The sequence below is a fragment of the Cyanistes caeruleus genome, chromosome 3, assembly GCF_971803275.1.
Source record: "Cyanistes caeruleus chromosome 3, bCyaCae1.hap1.1, whole genome shotgun sequence".
NCBI lineage: Eukaryota > Metazoa > Chordata > Aves > Passeriformes > Paridae > Cyanistes > Cyanistes caeruleus.
In genome coordinates this window covers 11,426,416-11,440,282 of record NC_141703.1, presented here as the reverse complement: position 1 = coordinate 11,440,282, position 13,867 = coordinate 11,426,416, and the positions used below count along the sequence as shown (strand labels likewise).

At 37.7% G+C, this 13,867-nt stretch overlaps 1 protein-coding gene across 1 annotated transcript in view; it reads left to right on the top strand.

The window, feature by feature from the left end:
- The window catches only part of IL1RAPL1 (interleukin 1 receptor accessory protein like 1), a 660,827-nt gene extending 654,620 nt beyond the window's left edge, over positions 1-6,207 (top strand). The window contains exons 10-11 of the mRNA XM_023918520.2: positions 2,987-3,157; positions 4,508-6,207. Of these exons, the coding sequence (XP_023774288.1) occupies positions 2,987-3,157; positions 4,508-5,226 (890 nt within the window). The 3' untranslated portion in view covers positions 5,227-6,207. The remainder of the gene's footprint in view (positions 1-2,986; positions 3,158-4,507) is intronic.
- Positions 6,208-13,867: the final 7,660 nt, after the last annotated feature.

The following is a 13,867-nucleotide window of genomic DNA, read 5'->3' as shown; positions in this document are numbered from 1 at the left end:
TAACTTTTCTGTCCCCCATTAGCAGAAATATCTTCAGTGTTTAAGTCTAATAAACCCTTAAAGGCACAAACTGTTGACTTCTTGCAGTGAAACATGGAAGTAAGTAGAAAATACATACATCTATAATGCAAATTTGATGTTAAATCTGTCTGGTGGTCCCTGTAGAAGAGGAAGTTTTATCTTTCTTTCTGTAGGCACCAGCTTATCATTTCTTCATGTGTAGCTGTTAAGAGGGCATGCATACAGATGAGTTCTTAGATGTCTGATAGCAATTTACTTACCCAAAGATCCCATTTGCATGTGAAAAAGTAGATGCATATATAGGCTGGGTTTCATTTTATGCTTACATTGAGCCTTTAAGTGACTGCTGCTGAGCACATCCTTGGAATAACAAGAAGCATTTACAGCTTCATCCCCTAAAAAATTTATATCACTTCTGTTGGATTAACATTGTAGAAAGTCACAGGGAGTATGAGAGCATACTCTGCATTTGGATGAGTATCAAAAGGAATGGGCAGTATTAAAGAATACATATTCCAGTGAAGCAACAAGTGTTTTGGCTAGAATCCTGGGCCATTAAATGAAGTAATCTTTCCATGTGTTATTAATGAAGATGGGATTTGACCCTCAGTGTTTACCCCTAAGGTCTATCTGAACCTGTGGCTGAGTGTAGTCCCATGACCATTTCTCACTTACAAACCTCTCACTTTCATCTCCATAGAATGGTTGAAGTGATAGGACAGTTTGCAACTCACTGTTTTGCCTGGATTCTTGCAGTACCAGTGTTTTGGGGCTGACTGAAACCTTTGTGGACTGAGTGCATCACACCCTGAGCACAAGCTGCATTTGACCTTATTCTGATGAACTTCCCCAGGGCTTCCCCATGCTTGATGCCCAAACACATCTCTTCAGATATATCCTAGACCCCAACCATTCTTTGCCCTACAAACACTAATAGAACTAGGAGGGAAAGATATTTTCCCTGCAATACAGGATGATGCAGCTGTAGTCAGTGGAGGTGCTGGAGCCTCCATTATATGAAAAATGTGTACTTTGAATACATGCCTAAGTGTGATATTTGCACATGCAGTAAAACAATGTCATAGCACAAATAATTTCCTCTCCAAGTAAGGATGTGCAAACCATTTTAACAAACAATACTCAGCCTTTAAAACAGTTTGAATTCTGCATTATTTTTTATTATTTATCCTTTTGAAAAATGATGCCTTCTCATCTTTACTCAAAGACTTTGAACAGAGCAGCACTGGTCTCAAGCATGTACCATGGTCATGACCATAATGAGGTAACAATAGAATTTGTCATTGCAACACCAGCATTTTGTCAGTTGTAATAATTTCCTCATATATTTGTTGGCCTCACCCTGTGATAATTCTTTTGCTGGATTAACACTGCCCTAATGCAGAAACAAAAGCCTGCTGTGTATGTCCCTCTATATCATACTTGATCCAATCAGTCTTATTTTAAGGCATTGTCAAAGGCAGGAGATGCTTGTCTGTTATTAAAAGGCATGTTTTCATAAATACTCCCAAAAAATCATGGAAACTGTGAACTGTAAAAGGCAGTGCTTCTTTTTTTTCTTTCAGAGTTTCCCTTTTTTTGCTGTTGTTTTGGTTGATGTTTTTTATTTGTTTTGTTGGTTTTGTTGTTTTTTTTCTGTGGCTATTAACAATCCAATAGATAATATCCCACAAAGGATGTGCAGGGCACAGAAAGAGCACATGGTCATTTCATGGGTTTAAAAAGTTTAAAAGTAGTAACAGTACAACCACATTTGTTCTGTCATCTGCAAATGTTAATGAGCATAGTGCACATGGTTCCTCAGAAGGGATTGAAGACTGCTCAAGATTAGCACCGCTCCATTAATTTCATTTACACTCCTTGCATCCACCCTACAGCTGGCAGGCTTTTCAAAATAATGCTACCAGACTACAAAAAGGTGTAAAATGAAGAAAGCAGTGGCTCAATAAATAAATGAAGTCAGCACTGGCTGAATATAACATTACTTATGACACAGAATTTAGAGTATTCAGTCAGTTCTCTTACAAGCAATTGATATTCTGGGTAGTCTGTTCATAATGTTGTCAAGAGAGTTAGAAGGATGTTAACATTTCATTACTCTTGTCATTGATTTTCCTCTGCTTTCTTCACAACAAAAGTCAAAACGTGACCTCTTATTCCACTGAATTAGTTCCAGAGCACTTGGCATTATTGACCTCCTAATGAAAATTAATGGTGGCTCTTTTGATTCAGTCTTTCAAGTAGGCACACCAAGCACATTTAAAACTCAGGCATGGTTATTTCTCATATTGAAGTAACACACTGTTAAGTAATGAAATGTACATTAATGCAACATTAAATTTGCAAATTTAAGTGCCAGAATTCAAGAAACTTAAACTGCAACATCAGGAGCTGATGCTGCAAAGATTTAAGCTTGGCAATAATTTCAGACCTGGAGAGTTAAAGAGTTTTACAAGGAATACTATATGTACACTAAGAGCATTTCAGCCCCAGGTCCTAAATTTATAGTAAAATTTTGGCAAGACTGAAATGCTTTTACTATGCATAGTATTTAACATTTACACATTAGCTTAATTATTTCCATGCTCTTCTTCCTCCTTTTATGCTAGAGAAGAATGCAAATTCTTCTCAGTGACTTTTGACTGGTGCTCATGAGCTGTCACTCTGCCTTTGAGTGGATTTCCTTCATCCAGATTCTTAAATAAACTGACTTCTGCCTATGGATATGGAGCCCTCCTTCCTTGCATCTGTGTAACTAAGGATTATCTCTACCAGGTGAAACAGGAAAGCTCAATGGATGCATATCTGGAGACTGGGGGAAAGCTTGCCACTTTATCTAAACCATTTCCTATTCCTGGAAAATTCTCCCAGAAATAATACCTGGGGAAATATCTGGGAAACCTACTAGACTATGGAATAAGCTAAATGAATTTCTATCTTTCCTTAGACAACAAAGACTATGATGCATATCTATCTTATACCAAAGTGGATCCTGACCAGTGGAATCAAGAAACTGGAGAGGAAGAAAGATTTGCTCTTGAGATTCTACCAGATATGCTGGAAAAGCATTATGGATACAAGTTGTTCATACCAGACAGAGATTTGATTCCCACAGGAAGTAAGTCATGTCTTTATTCTCATGTGATTTGGAAGGAGAAAATAAGTGATTGCAGTGATTGTTTCAGTCTTGTTTCTCTACCTACTCCTTCAGAATGTCATCTTTTCTCCCTTGTCTTAGAGAATGCTGAAGATAAAGCCACCAACATTAATGTGCATTTCCCAGATAAGAGGATTATTATTCAGTAATTGTATTGTTTTAACTGGAGGTAAAATAGCACAGAAAGGGCATGCATAAGTAAAGGAAATGAAAGAGACTAACATTTTTCAGATTTTTTTGAGAACTTGCATCTCTAGGAATGAATACCAAGTTCTTTCTTTTCTGTTCCTTAGATTTTGTTTGGAAAAAATATCCATGAGTCTAAGTAATACAGAAATTCACACAAATTTATATATTTTATATATATAAATTTATATTTATAAATAATACCAAAATTTCACAAGAAACAAAAAGTTGATTTTGAACTCAGGCAATAGTTGAATAACAACTTCTACACCAGACAAAAGCGGTGAATTCTGTCAGTGTCTACTGCAGACAAATGTGTAGTGGATCTTCTCAGAGACTGAACACTAGAATTGGTTTCCACTGGTACAAGTAGATCTTTTTCATGTTTCTCTCACATATTCCTTCATAAGTACAGTAATGTTTTGTCAGTTGTAATATTCTTCATGACTTCAGTGTAACCATATAGAGAGCAACTAAGTTCAATACCTTCAATGAAAGATAAAGGATGTTTGGTATAGACAGAGCACAATATAGAACATCAAACAATCTCATGGATATTTTTTAAATTTACAGCAAACTAAGACTAATTCACAGGAGACAGCACTGTTTTTATGAATGTGTATGGCAGGAATATGAAAGAAAAACAGAGTCTAAGCCTAACAAAAAACTTAGAGTATAATTTGGGTTTGAGACTGAGGTCCTGAAGCACATGGCTGCTGCTCTGTTGTCTAACTGGGTGACTTTGCCTTTTTAAAGGTAAAAATCATGATGGACATATTTATTCCTATAGTGACATAGATGATACAAAGCCACAGCTCATGAACAAACACTCAGAATCCATAGCACGTGTGGGAGTAGATGTTTTGCAGGATCACAGAATGGTTGAGGTTGGAAAGGGCCTGTGGAGGTCATCTGTTCCAGCCTCCCTGCTGAAGGAGGTCCACATACAGCAGGTTGCTCAAGACCATGTTCTGCCAGGCCAGCCTGGCATATTTGCAATTGATGTTTTTTGCATATTTCAGTGAGATCTTCTGGGAGCAGGGATTTGCCTCTTGTTCCTCACCAGTGTATGAGAGCAGACTGTTTTCTTATATTGTTTTTCTGAGCAATTGTTTTGTTTTGTAGCCTACATTGAAGATGTGGCAAGATGTGTAGACCAAAGCAAGCGACTGATCATCGTCATGACTCCAAGTTACGTGGTAAGAAGAGGTTGGAGCATCTTTGAACTGGAAACAAGGCTTCGAAATATGTTAGTCACAGGAGAAATCAAAGTGATACTGATTGAGTGCAGTGAACTCCGAGGAGTTATGAACTACCAGGAGGTTGAGGCCCTAAAACATACCATCAAGCTCCTCACTGTCATTAAATGGCACGGACCAAAATGCAACAAGTTGAATTCCAAGTTCTGGAAACGTTTACAGTACGAAATGCCTTTTAAGAGGATTGAACCCATGACAAACGAGCAGGTTTTAGATGTCAGTGAGCAGGGGCCCTTTGGGGAACTGCAGACAGTCTCCGCAATTTCCATGGCCGCTGCCACCTCCACTGCTCTTGCCACTGCCCATCCAGACCTGCGCTCCACCTTTCATAACACATATCATTCACAGATGCGCCAGAAACACTATTATCGAAGCTATGAATACGATGTACCTCCTGCCGGCACCCTGCCACTTACCTCAATAGGTAACCAGCACACCTACTGCAACATCCCCATGACACTTATAAACGGGCAGCGGCCGCAGACAAAAACTAACAGGGAGCAGAACCCCGAAGAGGCTCACACAAACAGTGCCATACTGCCCCTCTTGCCGCGGGAGACCAGTATATCAAGTGTCATTTGGTGACCGACATGCAAGGGGCTGTCAACCCCCTTGAGTAGGAGCAGAGTCTGCAGTCTGGTGCCTGGAACTACATCCTCGACTGCTGCTGTTAAACATGCATTACAATCGATAACAAACGAGGAAAAACAGGGTCTTGTACATATGTTTTTGCAATTTCTTTGTAGCATCAGTCTTCCTGTTTTACCCATGTCTCTTCCCATTCACATTTTTGACTTTGTTTTATATGTCATTGGAATTTGTATATTTACATTTTTTTTTAAATGAAGAGACTGCTGTATAGATAGGAAACTTTTTTGCTTCATTAGTATAGTTTTAGACTTTTTGTTTGTTTGTTTATAACCTCTCTTGGGAATGCTTGGACAAAGCTATGTTGATATCAGAAGCACCATCCATTTTGTTGGCCTGCCTAGCTATGCCTGCTGCAGCTCACCTCTTTTGGAGAGTTTTTGTTCTTAGAAGGACCCCATTGCTCACCGAGAGCTCCAGTTTCATTTCTACTCCCATAATGTGCACTGCTCCTTCCCTGCCCTTACAAAGACCCCCATTTGGGGTAACACTACAGTCTGATCATCTAACATGTAACTTGGTAGATACCTGTCAAACAAGAGAAAATACCCAATCTGTATCGGTTGCTTCACAGTAGTCACTAGAGTGTGTAGAAACTATAGCCGGTTTGGTTTTTGCTTTTTTGGGTTTGTTTTCTTCTTAATTCTTATTTTAAGAATGAGCTGGTTGTATCCCTTTTATAAATACAAAAGCAACCCTATTTTTAACACATCCGGGAAAAAGTATTAATGTGGTTGTGGATTTTATTTTTTAAGCACTCAATTTTTATTTTTTTTTCAACTTTCAAAGTCCTGCAAATAACATTTGCAAATGTCAGGCAAGTAAGACAAGTAAGGCAATAGACACAGAAGTGCAGAGTCCTGCTGATATGTACAGTGATGACTTCCAAACCAAAGGGGAATGAAAAAGAATGATAAAGTATTGTAGATGGTTTGTCACTTTGTATTATAGAAAGTGTTATTTTCAAAAAAAAAAAAAAAAAGTAAGAGCAAAACATTATTTTCCTGTGGATTTCAGAGTCCCTTGTATTTTAATGTTCCAAAAACTGTATTTGCTTTAAAATTATATATTCAAGATTAAGAAATCTTCTTTCATTTGGTTTTAGCTTGTAACGATAAATAAAACTCTATTAATTTCAACATGATTTCAGTAAGAACTCAGGCAGAAAAAATGACGTGATTACCAGAAATATAATTGTTTTCAGAATAAACTTTATTTATACAAAATTAATATTTAAATCAGACCTGGAAGTATTAAAAACAATTTATTCACTTTAATGAATAAATAAATTAGTTTTATTTTTATGTATGATTCTATCTTTGAGGAGTTGCAAATAATGCATGTATCATGGATGACAGGGAAGATGAAAAGCCCACCACTGTGTTTACATCCAGACATCTTTGAGACAAATTAAACAAGCACCTTGCTCATACTTATGTTTTAAATAACAGAAAGTCCTTTCTGGTTTTAGAAAGAGAGAGGAGTGGTGCAGCTCTGCAGAACATTCAGGCCAAGCTCTCAGCTCGTCCCTGCTGGCAGAAGCAGAGGAGCTGGAGCAGAACTCCTGGTTGCAGCACACTGTCAGAGTCATGGGTTTGATTTGCCCTGGCAGAATCCCAACTGGTGTCCTGGCAAACAGGCCTTAGAGTCTATTTATGTAATTAATTAGCTTTAGGTATTTTTATGGCAGCTGAATGATATCGGCCAATATAATGGATGATGTGGGGTTTGCTCGTCATGGTTGTCACAAGGAGAAAAGTATAGCTTTTATAATATTTTGGTCTTCTTAATGAGAAGTGAGTGGAGAAGCTGTAGGTTGGAGGATGTTTGTGGGAGCAATCCAGAACTGGCAGTGTGGGAGGAAATGACTGTGCTCCTGTTGTGAAAGTCAAGAAATCGCAGTATCTGCATAAGAAGCTAATAGACCTTTGAGGTGTGCACTGACTTTTATTTGCTTAAAATGCTTATTTCTCTGGGATTAAGCTCAAGTTCTTTTCTACAGTCTGTTCTTTACTATAGTGTCTCTTGACATGTGCCAAACATCCACAAAATGGAAATTAGGCTGCCAGGTCACATAAAATTTTAAGAGAGTTTTGCACTTTTTCTTCAAGAAAGCTATTATTTATTTGCTCTTACAGACACCTGTCAGGCACTGATGGCATTTTCCTTCATTCATCTGGATGCCTGTCCTGGTTTTCACTGGGCTGACGGGGGGAGAAGGGGAGGGTTTGAGTGAGTGGCAGTGAGCTGCCTAATTTCCATCCAGGCTTAAAACACAACTGTCCCAACTACCCCAGGATGCTCTGAAAGCAATGCATTAGTTGGTTTTTTTTTCCCTTTACATGCCCTGGTGTAAAGACTGGGATATGAAATAAATGTAGGATGTAATTATTTGACCACAATCACATTTAGACAATTGGTAGGTCTTTTCTTAGCCACATGGGAAGTACTTTTCTGTTCTCCTATTTTTAGTGTAGATTTAAGCACTTTGAATAGCATGATTCAGGGATTGACAAATACTATTTGATATTCTCACTACTTAAAGAAAGCTTTTCTTATAATGTTTTGTCATAATTTTAAATATAAGAAAAACAAACAAAAAAGATAAACTACAAAACCTGAAATAAGTGGAGAAGTTGTCTGTGGCTTTAGAAACATTCCTCCTTAATATTCCTCTTCTGTGAACAGCTCTGTGTGGGGAACAGTGAAGGAAAGTGTTGTGTGTTCACGTGTTCTATGTTGGACAAAAATTCTCTTGGAATGTAAACTAAAATGGAAACAAGCAAACAAACAAACAAACAAACCAACAAAAACTGTCATTGCCCTAGTGCTTAGGCTCCATCATTTTTGGTCAAGGTGTTTTCATTTTTGACAATGCAGCCTGAACTGTGCATGCAATAGTTTAGCCATAATCAAATAGCACTTTATTTTTTAAAAAAGCACAGTGTAATGATCAGAAAAACTTAATCTGCCTGGTCAATAACTTTGGGTCTGTATGTGGATTCTATGCACGTGAATTATCCAAGTGTGGTGCTCTGTCTTTATAAGGCTCTCTCTAGTCAGGGTAGTCCATGTTATAAAAGGACTCTTGTTACACAGCTTGTGTAAATTCACTATATAGGTTGACAGCATATATAGCTGGACAGAAATAGGACACTCTGTAGAATGCAGCTAATTATTTTGAAGGCAAAATGTTTTGCTGGGTCTGATTCTGTTCTCAGTTATAGCACGATGATTAGAGAGTAAATCTAATAAATCTGAATGAGTGCAAGATTGATTTGTGTGGGAGAAGAAAATTGGAAAAGCAAAGAGAAAAGGAATTCGTATTTGCTGTCTGTAACAAGCTGAAATCTTGGCTGCAAGGAAAGGAACAGCAAAATTCCTTCTGGATTTTAGTGGGGACCCAGTTGTCACCTGGCAGCCAACATCAAACACTTTTGATATGATCTGGCTCAGAGTTCAATACCATTAGGCTTAAACTAAGATTTTTCTATTACTGCACAGCTGTGAACACCATGTGTATTTTACATAATGAGTCATAATCAGTTTCAAAATAGTCAAAAGCTTGTTATACCCTCCTGATCAAAATTCACAAAGTTTTATTTGGATATTGTGCATTAATGACCTATTTAAATTATAGATAGAGGACTGAGACTTGGGGAAAAGTGGCCTAGTAAACAGGATTCCTTCATTTTTAAACTAAAAAAAAAAAAAAAAGAAAAAAGAAGATGAAAATGTCAAGCTAATAAGCCTAAGAGTTTAATTAAAATCCAAAGGAACGAAAACCACAGTAGTAAAGTAAGTAAGCTCAAAAATAGAACAATGGCCAATGGACAATAAAGGGCAAAATACCCACTTGCTTTTTGACTGTATTGTGGTTTTTTTTGTCATGCAAAGCTCTGTACTCTGGCTGACCTACATCAAGCAACTGGCTTTTTTGGAGGCCATCCAGACAGATCAGCAACACAAGTATGTCCCTGTATGTCTAATACACTTCCGAATGATTTTGTACTTGTTGCTAGTCTAGCAAAGAGAGATTTTTGTTCCTCTTCTATTGTTGTTATAAAGAGGATGGCAAAAATCTGCCAGTGCCAAAATAAAGTCTCTGTAACAGACTTAGTTTATTAACCAGAGTAACTGTATTGCTTCACTCCCACCCACTATCTGGTTTGCTGTTATTAAAGCACTTTTTCTAACCCAGCTGAGAAATAGGTTAACGTGGCTGGCAACAGAAGAAATGTAAGCAACTTTATAACAATGAGTTTCCTTGTATTATGAAGGCTGCAAGTTAAGTTTCCTTGCTTTTTTTTTTTTTTTTTTTTTTTTGTATAAACACAACTCTTCACCCCTTAAATAGCCCACTGAGTGGAGGCTGAAGAACACCATTGTATCTTTAATTTCAGATTCACTGAATTTAGCATGGATACTGAGCTGTTGTTTGTGATGTAATGCTGGGCCATTTTCCATTGACTCTGTCTCTATCCTCCAAGAAGATGTTGGCAGCATCACACTTCACCAAACAGCCTTGACTTGATGTTCCAAAACTCAGAGTTGTTGCCCTGGGGAGCAAAACTGATAAAAATGTTTCAGCTATTAAGAGTTTTCCTATGCCTGTTTTTTTTATTTTGTTTGTTTGTTTGTTTGATTGTTTTGGCTTTGTTTTGGGGGGGAGGGTTTGTTTAAATTCTGCTTATAACAAAGTTTGACTTTTGCTCTGGACTAATAAGCTCTGGGTGTAGTTTTAGAGTCCACAGGGTCATGAAGTAGTCAGAGAAGATGTTGAAAACATGTCAATTCTGAAGTTCAGATGGCTGAAAAATTAGTATATTTTTACTGAGGGTTTTTAAAGGGAAGTCTTCGACTTGTAATTACAACCAGCCTCATCCCAAAAGCTTACCAGCATTCTTAACACTAAATAGCTATTACCTTAAATAACATAATTTCAGAATCATTCAGTAGTCAATTCAAATATTTTTATTTGGGAGGACAAAGAGTTACTTGATTCTCTAAGATCTAAATTTTAAATAAAATAGATTATCTGGTACTGAGCATAGAGAGAGTGCAAACATTTATTTTCTTGGTCACTAGTACTGGAAAAATAATTCAAAGCAAAATGTGAGAGCTAAGAATTTGAGGGGGGGTATTATTGACATCTCTTAACCATCAGCATATGGCTAAAGGAACACACAAATTATGAAAAGATAAAATAGATATTTTTTTTAACCTTTTCTTTCTCTGTTAATCAAATTAGCTCTCTCTCTCTCTGCCCTCCTCAAAAATACAGCCATATAGGAACAATTAATACCTATGGAGCCCACACTCTTAAACACATTTTGTGACAGATAAAGAAGTGCAAGCCAGAACAGGCAGCTACACCACGTGTCTATGACTGAGAAGCTCCACAGAGGGGAAAGTGTGTTCCTGTGTGTGGAGGAGGAGAGCACAGGCCCCTTTGGCCTCATGTTTAGTTACTCCTGTGCCAGGTGGGTGCAGAAGGAGCCGTGGGCTCAAGGTATCACCACTGTCCTACCTGCTGTAGGCAGCACACAGGGAAGGTGGGCAGTAAGTTGCTACTGATGTTAATGAAAATAAACATGAGAGCTGTCAGATGTCGAGGAGCAGATACCCTATGGCACAGCAGGAACAGCTGACAATATTTCCCATTTGCTCCATGCTCAAAATAAACACCAGCACTGAGCATAAAAAGAGGTCAGCTTGCTTGGTTAGTGTGCAATCCACTAAATGACAGCTACAGGAAATTGCCATCACAGTCAGGTGACACCACACCTGAGCACCCTTGGAGGAGTTTCCAACCCCCCATCCCATCCCATCCCATCCCATCCCATCCCATCCCATCCCATCCCATCCCATCCCATCCCATCCCATCCCATCCTCTCATATCTATTTACCTTGCAGACTGAATTAGAAGTACAAGAACTCAGATCTTGCTGTAAAGCCTCAGGTTGGGATCCACACTAAAACTCTTGGCAGAGATGTTTAGGTTGAGTAGATGTCTTCTTTCCTGAGATTTACAGGAGTAAAGCTTTGAGCTGAAAAAAGGCTATATTTTTTGTCCTCTACACCATTTTTCACATCCACATAGACTGCTTATATGAATCCACATCCTGTTACTTTTCTGATCTTCTCTGAGGTAAAAAGAAAGCCTTGAAAATGTCAGTTATGGGCTCAAAATATTCCATTAAGCTGCAGTCTGCACACACACACTTGAAAAACAAACATAATGAAAGAACAACAAATTAACAATGCAATTACTTAATCTTTTTAAACCTGGGTTGAGACGATTCTTTTTCAATAGGTTTTTTGTCCAGATGTTTTGTAGGAAGTTAAGTAAGAGAGTTTTCCAAATTTTCTCTCCATTCTTTGCATGACAGGTAAATCATAGAGAGATTTGTTTAGGAAACCTCACTATTCCTTGTATTTTTAAAACACAAATGGCAATGAATTTACAGACATACAAGAAGTTGTTTGCCAGAGTTAATATTCTCTGGTGAAGAGCTCACTGCAGCCCTAATTGAGTTCATAGGAATGTTTTAGTAGAAAATGTAAACAATTAGTATTATACATTTACTTTCACCATCACATGAGAACACTGTACATTTTCATCTTAAGACCCAGGTAACTTCAAATGGAACAGTTATGTAAATACAAAGCAGTGAGGAGAACAGTGACATGACTGTCTCTCCATCTATCTTAGCAAAATAGTTCACCAGGCTCCTTCTGTGAGACCTCAACCTATGTCTACCTCAGCAAAGCACATGAATCTGCAAACTGTGCAGGTATCTGGAACAAAATCATTGCAATAAGCACTCTCAAATCTTAGTTACATCACAAAAAGCACTTTATGCAATTTTATTCCTGTTCATCGGTATTTTAACTTGTAACCATTAAATCATAGAACTGTACAATGAAATAAAACAAGAAGCACTCAAAAAACGACAAGGAAGTCCCAAAAATCGGGGGTTTTTTTTATAGCAAGACATTTCCCATGTGCTGCAAGGAGATGACAAACTTGTAATCAAGCCATTGCTAGGGATACTGTGACACAGACACATTGCTGGGGTGACACAGGGAGGGAGAGCTATAGGGAAGATCTTCATTGGTCACGTAGGTTAACCCAACTAGCGTTCATCTAGTCCTGCTGCCACAGGAAATTACAGATACCTTTTTCCTGGAAACCCAAATTTGGCAGATATTTCCTTCATCAACACTTTGCTATCTGAAACTGTTTACATAACCTTGTTAGAAGTAGGAAATTATTTTTTCCTAGTTAATAGGACCTACCTGACTATCTGCCAAATTTACTATTATAAATAATGGTGTCAGTACAGTTCATCTCTTATTTTCTCCGATTACCTCTTCACTCTTTAAACAAAAGAGTTTGTGAATAGCTCTCAGTACCACATGGCAAATACCTTTCCTACATTTTTTTAATGTTGTTAGCTATTTGAAGAGCGAGAAGCAGCAACAAAGATTCTGTCTTCTTGAAATGACTCTTGCCAAGTGGTTCTTTAGGGAATGTTGAAGAAAAATTCCCTCTTAGTCATCTTGGGCACCTTACCAGATATACAACTTTCAAGATCCCCTCAGACATCAACCTAGAGCATAAGGAGTTGGACACAGACCGAGATGCACATGCATATAATTTTCAAGAATGTTTTCATTCCTTGTAGCTCCTTGAATTGTGTTTTTGTTTGTTTGGACTTGCTTTGCATTGTTCAGATTTTTTTTCATAAGGAAACATCAGGACTGAGATACTATTGCACTACATGAGTTCATTAGAAAGAATAGGGTGGAAGTCCAGAGAACTGGAATAAAATAGTCATAAATGAGGCTGAAAGTCTCCTAACTGTGCACATGGCAACTGTTCAAAGAGCTGCTGGCTCTCCTTAGCTCCCACTTCAGTCAGATCTCCACTTCATAGCCAATCCAAAAAATAGGTCTTTTAAAGGAAAATGGTACTTTCAGGTCCCATTGTACCTGGAGGCTCAAGCACAGTGAGTCTGATTCCCCCTGCTCACTGAGAAATGAGCTTCCTTTGAAAAGCTGAGGTTTCCTCCTCCAGTCTTCTGATTGCTATCTGCTGGCTTTCTAAGGCTCTCCAAAGCCTTGAAAAATAAAATAAAAATAAAATATTTCAAAGTCAAGGTGAATCTATGTGAATTTACAAAAACATCATTGGTTGTTTCAAATATCTGACAAGAACATAGTTATCTACCCCTTCTTCCAGTTACTCTAATAGTTCTTCTGCCCTAGATGGTAATTTGCTATAATTTATTTTACATGTCCTGTAAAAATATGACCTAAGATATTTTTATATTATTCAGAAAACTCATAAATATTTTATAATATCTTCATCATAAAGGTTTGAAGATTTGTTAATGATTCATGTTCAGCATGTTAATAAAGTTAAAGAAGGCAGCTGCCCAGTGCTGGGTAGTGGTGAAGCAGCAAAAATTAGTGGTAGAGGATGCTGAAAGACAAAATACTAATCTTAGCTTTCACAGTTAAAAGGAGTTAAATTATCTCCCAATAATGCATCTAAATATCCACTGCTGTC